The following is a 14,991-nucleotide window of genomic DNA, read 5'->3' as shown; positions in this document are numbered from 1 at the left end:
CAGTGTGATTTGCCAGTGTGATTTACCAGTGTGATTTACCAGTGTGATTTACAGTGTGATTTACCAGTGTGATTTACCAGTTCCTTGTCTCCAGAGGCCCAAGATGACCCAGGTGGTTCCACTGCAGCTAAGCCACTTTGGGAGCTGTCCAAGGCACACACTGCTTGTCAGGGGCACAGCACAACTTCTTCCCAGGACTGATCCAAACAAGGTGCATCCTAAATTGAAGCAAAATCTCTTCCCACACACAATTCTTTAATTTTTTCAGCCAGGACCTCTTAGCAGGGGATTAACATCTAAATCCCTGCCAGTGCATGTTTTTGCAGCATCAGGAGCGATTCATCTCCCCATGCATGTCCTCACAGGCAGCACCTTGCCTTCTGGCCTATTGCTTCTGGGAGATTCACAAACTCCCCATCCCACAATGCAGTAAGTACATTTGACATGTAATTGCTAAATTTTTGCTAGACCCAAACATAGACATGTGGTTTACTGAATGGAAAAGTAAACTGCAACTCTCTGGGGTTGGGCTGTAATTCCCTCCAGTCATTTATTGGATGGTCACTTTCTCTGCAGTTTATTTAACTGTAAGCAGTCAGCCATGTATAAGGTGTTGAAGTTTGTAGAGTTTTCTTCTGTTACAACTCTTTGCTGTCATGTGTTCCCAAACTTTTGCTACGTCTCAAAGGAGGAGGAATCCTTCAGTATGTTGTGCTCTCCTGAGCTGATGAATTTCCCACTGTTCAAAAGCACTTTTTTTTAAAAACAAAGCTGCAGCAAAAAGTGGTGGCAGTATTTGGAAAATGTTCTAATAAAATGTGAAAGTTTTGAAGTATGTCAATAATGATCAACATCCCATACAGCTCAGCCCATACAGCCTGTAAGTCTGAAGAAATGAGGAGTCCTTAAGGACAGAGCCAGATCAGTCATATCTGAGTGCATCCACACAAAGGAGACTGGGGCTTGTCGTGTGCTGTTGATGTCTGAAAGCTCCTTTAAATGCAGGCACTCTGATCTGCTTCTGATTTACTGGTGTGGTGGGATGCAGGGCCAGATTACAACTGTGAAAATCCCTATCCTTCACACTGCTGAAATTTTGGATAAGGTTTTCCTTTTGATAAAAGGCCTAGAATTGTCTTTACAAGGACATTTTAAATTGTGTAATTGCTAAACTCAGTAAATTGGTCACCCTGTGTGTTCCCACAAAGGGCACCTGCGTGGTTTTCCTTTGTGAAAATGGTCTTGAAGAACACTGATAAATGATACAATAATGTTCCTTACACCTCTTTTTCCTCCTCTCTCCTCCTCCCCCTCATGCATGTGCTGTAGGTATGTTTGGAGTTGCAGGGGCTGTCTAGGGTCTAGTACAGCATGTGGATTGTGCCATAGTATTACTGCTCCTCTGAGGAGCAGGAGTAAAGGAAATACTGAGAGATTTTGTTTCTTTTGCTTTCAACAAGCAATGGTAATTTCTTGAACTGTTCATGTAGCTCTTGCATAGAGATGTACCAGAATGTCCACAACCATCAGACAGTGGGACCTCAAGGGTCTTACAGTGGCCAAATTCACTGCAGACTCAGTGGCAGTGACCAGGGAGGCCATTCCCCCAGCTTCACCAGGGCACTATTGCTCTGCAGGGGCCCAGATGCCCAGCCCCAGAGCAAATTAACTATCCTTAATTAACCCAACACTTGGGCATTTCCAAAGTCTGGCTCAGGCGACTCCTGTTGCGTTTAGAAAAATCTAGGTCAGCATGAAAAAGAGGCAAAGCAAGACAACATATTGAGATTCTGAGAAGTTTTTCATCACTCCCTCACAAAAATGAGCTACAGCCCTGAAGGCTTTAGAAGTTTGTGAAAATGGGTGGGAGACCTCACTGCTTCTGTTCAGGCTCAGCAGTGTTTCTGAGCTGATGTTGCATGTCCTGATCCTCATCCACACATCCAGATCTCCTCAACAAAGCTTGATTTGAGCAATGATTTGTCAGACATGCTGGTCCAGATAAATTGTCTTGGAGGCATAAATTACACTAATTTCCATATATTATGATTTAAGGGTGAAAATGGATCTGGGTGGTTTCTTTGTTTTCTTCCACAACAAAGCTACTAAGCAATCCCAGCATAAAAGTACTGCTTTAAGTGATGTGGTTGTGACTTGTATGAAATCATTTATTTTGATCACCAATTCAGGTCAAATAAATAATGAATGGGGGTGGGTGTTTTATATGTCTAGAAAAAACAGGCTTGGTTGCTTTAAATTTTCTTGGCATCTACTTTACATTGTTAATATAATGCATACCCAGTCTTGCACTTAGCTTTCATAGCAAAGGTTGGGGTTTTTTTCCTCTTTCCAATTTGAAATGGATGTCTAAACAGCATTTATTTTTCACTGCTGTCACCAGCCCAGCTGGCAGAAATATCCATCCTGAAAAACCTTTATTGATGTCATCTCCATCATTTCCTGATGATTTACCTTCTTATTTTGTGGTCTTTTTCAAAGGTAACAGCTCTTCTGTATGTTTCATTGAGGTTCATTCCTCTCAGTGGGAAGCAATATTTTAACATATTTTGTTACAGTAAATTTCTTGATTTACAAGTATTTTCCTCTGGCAAGCAGGGTGGGTTGGGTGCTGCTGGGGATGGTTTGACACCCAGCCCAGCCTTTGGGAAGAGAGGGTGCACTTCTGCTGCTCTACCCTTCTATTGCGTAAAGGGCATTTTGATTGCAGTGGAAAGAAGAGTTGCTCTAAGTGATTAAGAGTGATCATTTATTGCTGCTATTGGATTAGCCTGGAGAAATGCTTGTCTGGTGTAACCAGCAGCATTTCCAGCTCAAAGCCAGGAATGTGTGTCTTTGTGAGCTGAGTGTGGTACCAACCTGGATTTGAGCTCCTGATGGCTTTTAAAATAATTTTGTAACATATTAAGGGTATGTTCATCTTACTGTGATATTACAGGCACTATAAACACTTACTCAGAAATGGTATCTCAGTATTATTTTTGATCTTGTCATGCTGTGGCTTTCTTCCTTTTCCTCAAGGCCAGTCAACACTGCTTATCCCATACTCCTCAGGTTTGCAGTTGGGATTGTGTTGTGAAGCCTCCAAAACTTTATCAAACAGGTATCTGTGCTGGTAACAGCTCTGGGACAGAGGCTGGCAGCAAACACTGGTTGACTTCTGTTTGAGTTTTTATTTTTATGGGGTTTCTGTGGTTTTTTAAAACAAATGTTAAAACCGAACTGCTGAAAAGCAAAGGCTAGGGAAAGTGTCTGAAGGTAGATGAATACCTGGGAGTTGCAGTTTTTTGCAAAAAAAAAGAAAAGCTGCAAAATCTTTGAAAAGCAAGGCTCAGCGACCTCCACAGTGAAAGCTGCTGAAATCTGTCATCCTAAACAAAAAAATCCCAGAGAGGCTTCAAACAATGGTGCTGTGCCTGGCTAAAACTTGTTCTGACTTGATCATTTTTTTTTAACTAAAGCAGTACATAACTTTTTCTACTCTAGCTTCCTGTAGCTTTCTACTGTAGCTTCCTTGGGCTGCCCTAAGGAAGTTTTGCCATCGCCTGTCTAAAAGGAAGCCTGTCTAATTAGGGGAATCTACCAGGATGTAGTTAACATCTCAGAGCTGTGATTTACCTGTAGCCAGCGTGGAGGGCAGCCTGGCCATGGGAGGGGAAGGCAGCGTAGTGTCAGTGATGGGACTCCGAAAAGCTGATCCTGGGTGTTCCAAGTGTGAACACTGATAATGGTGTCAAGGAGGTTTCTATGTATTTTGTAGGGGCATTTTATTTCTAGGATGAATTAGAAAGAAAAACAACTTCCTCACTTTTTAAAAATCTTTATTCCAGGGTCACAGACTAAGACAAAAGGTTACACAGTAAAACGAAGCTCAGGCTCTTGACATTCCTGTTGGATTTATAGCCACAGAACGTGTTTCTACTTCTCTATAAAATATTTAAGTTAACAGTTTGCCATTAAACACAACAACAAAACCCAAACCACAAACCAACCACCATGTCCAACCCTTCAATTCTCCATGCTTTTAGTACCCACTGAGAGCAAAAACTTCATGTACCTGTGTTTGAATAAGGCTTCCCACATTGAAGTGTTACAGTCTGTAGGTACTGCACAGGGCACTAAGTTACTCATTACTGCCTTGTGGAGATCTTAGAGGTTACAGAAACAACTTTTTCTTACCCTTTCTTCCAGAACAGTATGATAAAACTTCTCCCTGCACCAGAGTTAGTACTTCAAATAGTTATTCCTTCTAAAAGTGCTAAAACTACACAGGCTAAATTCTTGTTCAAATATTCAAAAGTAAAAGACAATCTGATGGAAGACTCAAGACTCACTACACATACAGGAAATACTCTTGAGGGTGCTTATGATGGTCTCTCAACCTTAGGTTTCAGAAGACCAGCATCTGGGAAACAGTGGTATATGTTTATTCACTATGTCTAGTTTCTTTTCCAAATATCAACTTTTCAGCTAGATTTTTGTGCAATATTTTTTTTTTTTCCTTTGGATAATAAATTACTTTACAAAAAAGCTGCCCTCAAAGCTACTTTATACTATAGCAACTCGTAACTTAAAGTCTTCATTAAAGAGATGAGGTCACGCTGCATGAATTTTAAGGCACTTGTATAAAACCCAGTTAAAGTGCTTTATGTATCCAAGCTCACTGCACCTCAGCCTGAGCTGAGACGTGGTCTTTTCAATGTGCCTGCAGCAGTACAGTGGTCTGTCCTTTGTGGAACAAAACAAGCAGACAAAACAAGTACAAAGAGCAGGCTTTAACAACAACATCAGTCCCACAGAGAAAACATAGGTAAATTTAAATCTTATTACAAGACAGGTGCAAGCTGCCTTGTGGCTGTCAATAACCCTCCCTGTTGTAGAAGAACAATTCTCCTCATGAAAAGGTAATTTATCAATCACTGCTACCAGCTGTCAGTGACAGAGCTTACATGTCAAAATCTGCAAAGGAGCAACTTATGGCTTCTTGCATAATAAACAGGATTACAATTGGGCAGTGCCAAGACTGCAGGGCTGATTTTCTGCTGAACTATCCACAGGGCCCTGTGAATTCTAATTGTTGCTTAGTAAGAGGAGAGTTGCTTGGGGAGAAGGGCACTGCATCATGCAGCAGGAATGTAGTTTAGCTAATTAATTACAGCACCTAGACATGTATGTGGGGGTCTTTTCAGAAAAATGAGATGAAGTATGTGAGAAGTGACTTCTTCCATTGTCTTCTAGTACTGCTTCTTGGCTGCAGGCTTGTAAGACACCAGGAGACCAAAGGAAGCATATCCAAATAAAAGGGTCTGAACAAACCATTGAAACTGGACAGCTGGGTCAGTGATTCCTTTAGCTCTGTAACATAACAAAACCACAAAAAGTGTCAAAAAACTTACACTCCTGCAGGCTGTATTGGTACTTATAAAGTAAGGCTAGCTATCTCCACCCATCCTTGAGATTCAGACTGGATTAGAACATTTCAGCACATTAGTTTCCATCTATGGAGACACTTCCTGTGCTAACTAAACATTACCAGTTCTTGTGGTTTTAGGATTTTAGGCTATTTATTGAACAAAAAGTCTTTCAAACATTCTATGCATACAATTCCTCAACAATATATAAATTGCAATCTCAGTCTCAATCTTTGAAATTACTTATCCCAGAAGCTTGTGAGCAAAGAACCAAGAAACTGGAGTAGCTCAATACTGATCTTAATACAGAAGTCTGAGTATCATTTCTTGTTGACTATGTTAGTCAAGGCAGACTTTATGCTGGCAGGGCAGAGACCTGACAATGACTGTGATGAGGGATAGAGAAACACTGGTACCTGAATTTGTGCCTGGACAAAAACAGGTGAAAAGGCTGAAGGCATTTCACCTTATTTATGAAGGAGAGGCCTTCCTATGTTAGTTTTGATGCAACATATGTGACTTTTTCTGTATGCTACAGAAAGTGGCATTTTCTCCTCCATTGTTCTTGAGAAGTGCTCTACTGAAAGGAACAAGTACAAACACAACAGTAAACCCAAGGGATTGCACATTTCCAGTAAAAAATTCTGCCAGGCATAGCTGTGCTTTTTTGTTTATAATCGCAGCTGCAGTGTTTTCAAATTAGTGCAGAACCTGGAGAACAAGAGCTTAAGAAATTTACCTGTTACTACAAAGCAAGCTTAATAAATAGATCACATGCAGGCCAAGAGCCAATGACAATACTACTGCTGATTAACAAATTTGCATCTGAGCCCTCACAGTTTTTCCTTGTGCCTCCTTTGTGAAGTTGCAATGTAGACATAACTGTTAGATAAATAAAAATAAATGGTGTTTGGTGCTCAAAGAAGTACAACTGTTTGATACTCTAAAGCAGCATTCCTGATGAGATGATGATGGGCAGGCCATCTCTGGTTTTTGGGGGTTTTTTGTGGGTTTTAACACTACTCTGTAAAACTTCATTAGTAAAATTAATTACAATACACTCATTTGGTATGTTCACTGGTAGTCAAGTTTTCTCATACTTAAAAGTCACCTTAGGCCCAGATATCCATTTATTTACACACTCAGGCTTAAAGTTTTAACTTTAAAGCTACATAAGTTAAAATGAGAGTCTGATAAACACAAAATTTTTACTAACTCTAATTCTGAAGGAAGTAATTATTTATCCATTTTCTACTATCTTAAAAAAAACACTTCTGCAGCATTGCATGAAACAAAATCCTGTTGCTTCCAAGAGCTGTTACCTGAGAAGCCTGGGACAGGCAGCACTCAAATGAAGTGGAAACCCATCATTTGCATCATGGCAAACAGACTGGTCACCTACTCTGCAGAGCATGAGAACCTAACAAGTATCTACATTCTTCTGAATTACTGCAACCCCAGGTCAAATGAACAGAAGGACGATGTGTCTGGACAGCGCCCCTTTCCAGGTAAATTGCTATCCTCACATAAGGCTGAGATGGCCTGGCTTGCACAGCCCAATCAGTTCATGTATTTTATCCCACTGACCTGCAGATGCAAGTAGATTTGAAAGAGTCCCCAGATGAAAGTGTCCCATTGTATTCTCACAATACAGACGCAATTGTTTAAGCGCGTAATTAGCAGTATCGCAATCCTGATGAGGTAAGATCTGATAAAATTGTAACACCTGAAGTTATCAGACTATTTCTACACTATCTATTGCCCCCTCTGCCTCCTGAGCAGCAGTGTTACCATGAACAGGGAGTCCAGAGGCCGCCAGACAAGCTCTGGGAAACCCTGCTGCTGCCAGTTCTGCAAGTTGGCAGCCCTTGGTTTTGCTGCCCTGCACAACAGTAACCACTGAGAGGACTGGCAGCAACCAACTGTGGAGGACAGCAAACTATCACTGCAGCAAGAATTTCACCAGCATCCTCTCAACTCACTGCTGCTGAGAGCCACCACAACCAGTCTATAGCCTGTGTTACTTGATTCAGAAATCCTTTGCAAAGAACCTATGTTGGAGAGAGAGGAGGGAACAACTTACTGGCATAACTTAATACCGTAGAGAGCTTCCACTACGTGAATCAACCAGGATATCCAGAACCTGGTGGAAAGAAAACATGGTTTATTTTGTTGAAAATCAGGGAGAAGGCTGTTGTATCCAAGATGCATTATACAGAGAATATAAATCTAGAAGCACTGAAGTGACAACTTATTTTAACCTAGAAAGGAAGGGGTGTTTTTCATCTTGAAAAAAACCCACAAGTGTACTTCAAAGAAACTGAAGTCCACTGAGGAAATCAGAACTGTAACTTGTGCAAATAAGCCTTGACCTGCTATTTGAAGCATCCACTAGGCTTCCAAAACTTTCAGCACTTAGATTAAGCCAAAAGCCAAATGCTTAGTGAAAGCAGTACAAGTTAATCTTAGTTAAGCATACAAAATCTATCCTTTTACTTACACAAGTATTTTTAGTGGTCCTAAAGAGCTACTTAAGTTTTTACAGATTTAGTTCTACAAAAACAACTGTATGTATAGATTCAAAATATATAATGTGACTTGATAAGCCACACTTGGCCTACAAATTTTTATACAGAAGCTTTTGTAGGGAAAAAAAAAAAAAAAAAGACAGGATATTCAGTTAGGATTAATCCAATACCTTGCTAAAGCAAAAGATGGTCTGAGAAAAGATGAAGGTTCTACGTGATGAATGGAAAAATAAACAAGAAAGCCCTACTGATTTCTAGCTTTACAGGAAGTCACTGAGCTCAAGGAAATATTTTTTGGCTCTTTTGTTAATTAAAGTAGCAAAAATTAAGTTTTGTAACCCAGCAAAACTTAGCACTATGCAATTTATTCAGCAGATTATTTCTCATTAGATCAGGATAAGTGAGTACCAGGGTAGAATCTGTGCTTTAATTGAAGTTGGATGTAAAAGACTCCTAAAGAAAGAATTGCTCAAGTAACAACTAGAGGAAAAAAAAGACTTTCAGTAGCTGATACAAGTATAACTTTGGGCTAATAACTGTCATCAATAGCAGTATCTTAACATTTTTCCCTTTCTTGTTAAGCCACCAGTGATGCCAAACTCGAAGTTGAATTTTTAAACTATCAATCTGCTCTTATCCTGTCTAGTCCTCTACATACTTATTACCCCACACCCTTAATTGTAAGGAGCTTGAAAGGTGAGCTCTTTAAATCTAATTAACAACTGGGTTACAGGAAAGCTTGTTAACACAGACTAAATACAAGAGTCAGAGAGAGGCAAAATAATGACACAGTCAAATATAACTTACCCGTAGCATACCCATTTGTGGTGGTGCTCCACTAAATAATTAAGAAAGGTACCAAATATTCCCAAGTAACTATAAGGTATAGTGGAAGGCCAAAGTGTTACCCACTAGAAAAAAAAAAAAAAAAAAAAAAAAAAAGGAAGATAGTTATCTTACTTCAAGGTAGAATCAATTTAACCTTCAAAATAGCTTTATTTTTGAACCCCATTAGTTTAGGGCTCATTTATTCTTAGTACTTAAATTCTTTCATTCCACTAACCTTTTCCAAGGACCATATTCTTCCAGCAGCCTTTGAAAGATAACAACTAGGGAATTTCTATTCCTTGACATACCAGATGCCAAGGGGATAAGTTTAAGGTTGCTGTCTGGGTACCAAGAGTGCATCTGCATGTTAAGTGGCCTTTAAGTTGTAAGCTCATTACCTATTAGACATGGAAGCTGCAAAACCTACATTGTCTCTGTCCTGAAGAAGTTAATCTGAGGCAAGTGACCTGAAGAAGCCAAACAATGAATACACTGTTTAAGAGGAATAACTATTTATCTAAAAGTAGGGGATCAGCCTTTCTTCTTTTGTCCCCTAAAAAAGAAAATGACAGATTTTTTTTTTTATTTTTAACAGGGCACAGAAGATAACTAAGCACTAATTCCAAGACCAGAGCTGCAGTTTCTTTCCTGTCACAGAGCTGTCCACGGTGTTTACCATTGTGCACCCTGATTTCAAAGCCAGGGAGGAGAAGCAGGCAGTGAGTGATGAGCTGTGCACTTCAGAGTCCATTGGGGATGTAAAGTGACTGCTCGGTCAGGCCAAAGTTCACACTGCCTTCTGGTATCAACACTGCAGTTTCGCACTAAATGTAAATTCAGCTATACCAAAGATGTGGCAAGGTGATGGGTTTAAACAGGGAATCTGCTTAAAGCTCATTCTGTTTCTTGAAACAGTGCAAAAACTGTTTTGTGAGTCGCTCGATGTGCCTTGACCATCATTTTTACAGTGATGGTTTTTAAGTTTAGAAAATCTGTGCAAACAGAAGGAAAATCGCATGTGAAGGCAAGGAATGACTTTCATAAACTCCTCAAATACATCGAAATAGCCATTAATATCCCTGCTCTAGTAATCCAACAAGTTAGGCAAAGCCCGTTTTTAGAACTTAAGATAACGTGGTGGCTAGACTCTTGTGTTTTCCAACACCATCACCTCGTACAAACCCTGAGTGCCTAAAGCCCTCACCTGTAAATGCACCTTATGGACTGACATGCCCCACCGCTGCCCGGGAGCGAGCTGTGTGGATGCTCAGTGCCTCAGCTCCCAGTTCTGGGAGTGCTGCAGCCCGTTCCCGGGGCACCAGTCCCGCACAGCCCCGGGGTGCTCTGACCGGGCCCGGGACGCGCCCCCAGAGCCACGGCCCCGCTGCCCTTCGCAGGCCAAGCGGTTTCTCCCTCACACTGGCCTTCCTGCACGGCTCTGCCCAGCCTCCTCCCTGCACAGCCAAACCAGCACCTCTGGTTTCCCTTTTCTCCCCGTTTATTTCAGGGAGCGGCGTTTCGGCGGACAAGGGGACGCTTCAGGGAAGCTGTTCCACGCACCCCGCGGCTTCTGAACGGACTCCCTCCCTCCCCCCCGCGCCGCTCCTTACGCCGAGGAGGATCATGCCGAAGATGATGGCGACCATCCAGATGAGCCGGGAGCGCTGGAAGTGGCAGCTGCCATCGCGGCCGCGCTCCGCCGCCGCCGCCATCCCGCCGGGCCGCGCTGTGAGCTCGGGCCGCGCCGCCGCCGCCGCTAAGGCCGGGCTGAGGGGGGCGGTGCCGGGCGGGAAGGAGGCGGGCCTGGGCGGGCACTGCCCTTCGGGCCCGGGGCGGGGGCCGGCCTGGCACCGCCCGCCCGCGGCTGGAAGGAGTCCCGGTGCTACCGAGTGTGGGCTCCTCCCGGGCCGAGGGCAGAGTGACTGGGAAGTGGCCCAGCGGAAAAAGACCGGGGGTGCCGGTCGACACTGGCTGAATATGAGCCAGCACGGTGCCCACTTGGCCAGGAAGGCAAATGGCAGCCTGGCCTGGATCAGCAATAGTGTGGCCAGCAGGAGCAGGCAAGGGATCATCCCCCTGTGCTTGGCACTGGTGAGGCCACACCTCGAGTGCTGTGTCCAGTTCGGGGTCCCTCAGTTCAGGAAGGATGTTGAGCTGCTGGAATGTGTCCAGAGAAGGGCAGTGAGGCTGGTGAAGGGTCTAGAACACAAGAACTGTGAGGAAAAGCTGAGGGAGCTGGGGTTGTTTAGCCTGGAGACCAGGAGATTCAGGGGAGACCTTATCGCTCTGTACAACTGCCCGAAAGGAGGGTGTAGCCAGGTGGGAATTGGTCTCTTGTCCCAGGCAGTCATTGTCAGGACAAGAGAACATAGTCCAGAACCACACCAGGGGAAGTTTGGGGTGATTAGACGGAAACGGGCTGCCCAGGGAGGTGGTGGTGTCACCGTCCCTGGAGGCGTTTAAGAAAAGACGATGTGGCACTCAGTGTCATGGTCTAGTTGACAAGGTGGTGGTATTCGGTCATAGATTGGACTCGGTGACCTCGGAGGGCTTTCCCAACCTAATCGATTCTGTATCGAACGCAGCGTGGAACAACACAGAAGTTGGAGTGAGCTTTTCAGCTTGACCCCTTGCTACTTTACTGCCGCGGTCTGCGTAGGGGTGGAGAAAATGCAGGGAACGGGACCATGGAGCAGAGGTGGCCCGGGATGCGCCCCCGGCTCCGGGGCAGCCCCGGCCCCCTCCCCGGCCCGGGTGCCGGAGCGCCCTCTCGTGGCACCGAGCGGGGCGGAGGCGGCTCCCGGCCGTGTCCCCGGTGCCGCCCGGGTGGGCGCGGGGCTGTGCCTGGCCCTGCCGCAGCACACCCGGGGGCACAGGCTGCGGTGGCCTCGCTGCTGGGGTAAAGTGAGCAGCTATTGACCTTCCTACCGCTGAAAAGTTCAGTCGTTACCTAGAACAGTACAGAGTATCTTCCTTTTTGAAAACTAGCGATTCTAAGCGTATTGAGCGCAGCATTTTCTATTCTCTGCCCTTTTGGGAATGTGGTCTCGGTAATGAGTCACCAGGGCCTTGGGACAGGCGCTCAGGGGTAGAAATGTTGGGGGGTGGGTTGGGCGGGTTTATGCTTTCCTTTGAGCTTTGCTATCTGTTTGCTTGGCTTGACTGACAGTGTAGAGACACTAAAATGTTGACTATGCTCTTCTCTCCTTGCCTGAAGGCTAAACACGCTGTTCTGTTAATTTTGTGTTAATGACAAAATGCCTGTGCTTTTTCCCCGCCCTCCCTTTTTTTTTTGTCCTTTTTCTTGGGGGGAGTGTTCTTCGGAGATTACAGGAGAGTTTGGTACAAAATTCCTGCTGTGATACAACTGTCACTGGGAATCCCATCTACAAAACCCAGTGAGGTTGGCTATGTGGAATTACACCTGATTAATAAATTTCCCTGTGTTATTTTGGTGATGCAGGAGAGAAGAGTGTGTGGCCCCACTTATTTCATAGCATCTGGGAGAAACTTCTAAAATTAAACTTTTTGTGGTTTTTTTTTTTCTCTCGGGTTTGATTGTTTAAGTTGGGTTTGGTTTTTTGTAGCCTATTAGTTTATTTCTTCCTCTTTAGAACACTGTACACAATTGTTTCTGTCTCCCTGTAATACCGTGTCCAAAGGTGGTGCTGAGACCCTGAGACGGGCCGAGCTTCGTGGTAGGAGGGCCTGGGGCTGCCCCGCACAAGGAGAGCCCACCTTGTCCCCGCAGCAGCACCGAAGGTCACAGCCAGGCCCGTGTTTGGGCGTGCAGACAAGCCCAGGGCTGGAGCGATGGGCGCTGCTGCGCGGCGGGGACTGCAGAGGGCACTGCATGCACAGCAGAGGCTCGGGCTGTCAGCGCCAGGCGCTGCTGCTGCTGCTACTCCTGCTGCTGCTGCTGCTCCTCCTGCTCCTCCTCCTGTTCCTGCTCCTGCTGCTGCTCCTGCTGCTGCTCCTGCTGCTGCTCCTGCTGCTGCTGCTGCTGCAGTGGATGCACAGCAGAGGCTCAGGCTGTCAGCGCCAGGCGCTGCTGCTGCTGCAGTGGATGCACAGCAGAGGCACGGGCTGTCAGCGCCAGGCGCTGCTGCTGCATTTCCCATGTTAGACTCGCCTTGCTGGCCAGATGGGGTCAGAGACCATACACTCCAGTGAGGACCGCCTGCACTGTGACATCATTGGTAGAGGACAGGGAGCTGGCTTACTTTTCTTCCTCTATTGCCAAAAATAATTGATATATCTTTTTATTAAGTGATGTTCTTCCAGCTTCATGTGTGGCAGCAGCTCCCACTCGCTGCCAGCCCTGTTGACTGTCATGGGTAGCTCTACCAGCCTGGGCCATCTCAACAGGCTTGGACCTGAATGCGGAATAGCTCTTGAAGACAACTCCCTGCCCAGACCCTTTTGGAGGTCATTTAGAGATTCCATTTCTAATCCAGGACAGCATCCTTGACCTGACTTTTTAAAACAGGCTATTTCTCTTGACAAAGAGAGGAGTCTTTAGAGCATTTAAGAAGCTGAATATAATTCCAGTTTTAATAATTTAAAGCCAGAAGACCTTCATAATCTGGCCATTAAATATTATCTTGTATCTCTGAATAGAGGTCAGTGACTTGCACTTATTTATAGGATACTTTTCAAGGGACATTTTGTCTTACTTTGAAGGTGTAATAAAAGAGAAAGTCCACAGATTTCAGTGATTAATCATTCTTGTGTTTCTTTGGTGTTGTTAGGTATATCTGATGACTAATTTTGAGGGAATCATTTCCCAGAGTAGCTGAAAAGTTTGCTCTACTGTACTTAGTGAAGGTTTGCAATTCTACCCTAATTCTAGTTTTTGACAGACTAGTCATCTTTGTGGCTTCAGCATTGGAAATGTTATTTGTCAGTGAATTGACATTTATTGTCAAGTTTAATAAACTGGAAACAACAAATCCCAAACACTGTTATGTGAATTATTGAAAAAATGCAGAACAAATTCACTTTGCTGAGTTTACAGGAAATAAAACTATTTCACCATAACTTCTGAAATTTCTACTTTGATTTCCTTTCCTTTTATCCTGGTCAGTGCCAAAAAGTGCTCTCAGCAGCATGCCACACACCCCAGAACACCACCAAGGCCGAGTGCAGAGGGCAGGCAGCTTACCAAAGCCAGATTTAGAGCTGTAGTTTGGAACACACATGCCAGTTGTGACAGGATTGCCAGAAAGGACAGCTCCCTGTCCCTTCTCAGGCCTTTCCTGTGCTGGAGAACATGCAGATACTGGTAGGGAGAATCAGCAAACTGCCAGCCCCGTGACAAGGCTCTGTAAGCTCTGGAGAAGATGTGCTAACCCAGCTACACCCTGCTGCAGGCTGCACAAATAGCTAAACTGAGTCTGTTTTGATACTAGTCGAGGCCATAGAAAAGAGGGAAAGCATAATCCTAAAAAAAACCAAAAAACAAAAAACAAAAAATTGGAAAGGAAAAACAAATATTTTCCTTTATAATTTAACTGCACACAAACTTTTTTCCCTTGCATTTGTATGACTTGGTTTAGATTTAAATTAGGTTGGTATTAAGCACTCAAGTATTTATTAAGATTCTGAAACTGAAAGGGATGTTCTTTATAAAATCAACAGATGAAGTATAAAACCACGTAGTACCATGAGGATGGGACAAAAGATCCTCTTTGAGGTTTCAAAGACAGCTACATTAATTTTAAAAAAATATTTTTTTTTACTGAAAGAGTAAAAAATATTTTTTTTTACTGAAAGAGGGTCCCAAAGTCTCCACAGTGACTGGGTGTGTACACTGAGATGGGTTAATTCTACTGAAACAACCAGATGGATCTGTGCATTCTTTCTGCTTAATCCCAGAGACAAAGCTGGCTCATTTCACATGCTGTTTACATCAATAGATCGCTCTCTTCAATTTTCAAATACTAACGTTCCTGTTGTACTTACTAGAGGAGAAAATTGTTCCCTCCCCGTTTAGAAACATTTACTATCTCTAACTTAGAGATATTGGCTATCTCACTTCCATCGGGAAGTACAAAGGGTATTTGCCAGGTAGTCGGCCTCTTTTGTTTGGTGTTCTGGTGGATGCCAGAGAACAGATAGAGACACGTTAGCTCTTCTCTGTCGTTTAAAATTTCTTTTAAAAACGGAGAAGGGGGAGGGAGGATTCGACAAATTCAGAACAAATT

At 43.8% G+C, this 14,991-nt stretch overlaps 1 protein-coding gene across 1 annotated transcript; it reads right to left on the bottom strand.

Moving 5' to 3' along the window:
* Nucleotides 1-3,822: 3,822 nt before the first annotated feature.
* On the bottom strand, nt 3,823-10,537 carry TMEM254 (transmembrane protein 254). The gene is made up of 4 exons (XM_015633890.3): nt 10,396-10,537; nt 8,765-8,868; nt 7,513-7,572; nt 3,823-5,373 (listed from the first exon to the last, which is right to left on the bottom strand). The coding sequence occupies exons 1-4, from the start codon at nt 10,495-10,497 to the stop codon at nt 5,253-5,255; spliced, it is 387 nt and encodes a 128-aa protein (XP_015489376.1). The 5' UTR covers nt 10,498-10,537; the 3' UTR covers nt 3,823-5,252.
* Between the last annotated feature and the right edge of the window lie 4,454 nt (nt 10,538-14,991).

This window comes from Parus major, chromosome 6 (assembly GCF_001522545.3).
Source record: "Parus major isolate Abel chromosome 6, Parus_major1.1, whole genome shotgun sequence".
NCBI lineage: Eukaryota > Metazoa > Chordata > Aves > Passeriformes > Paridae > Parus > Parus major.
This window is presented reverse-complemented; position numbering and strand designations above follow the sequence as displayed.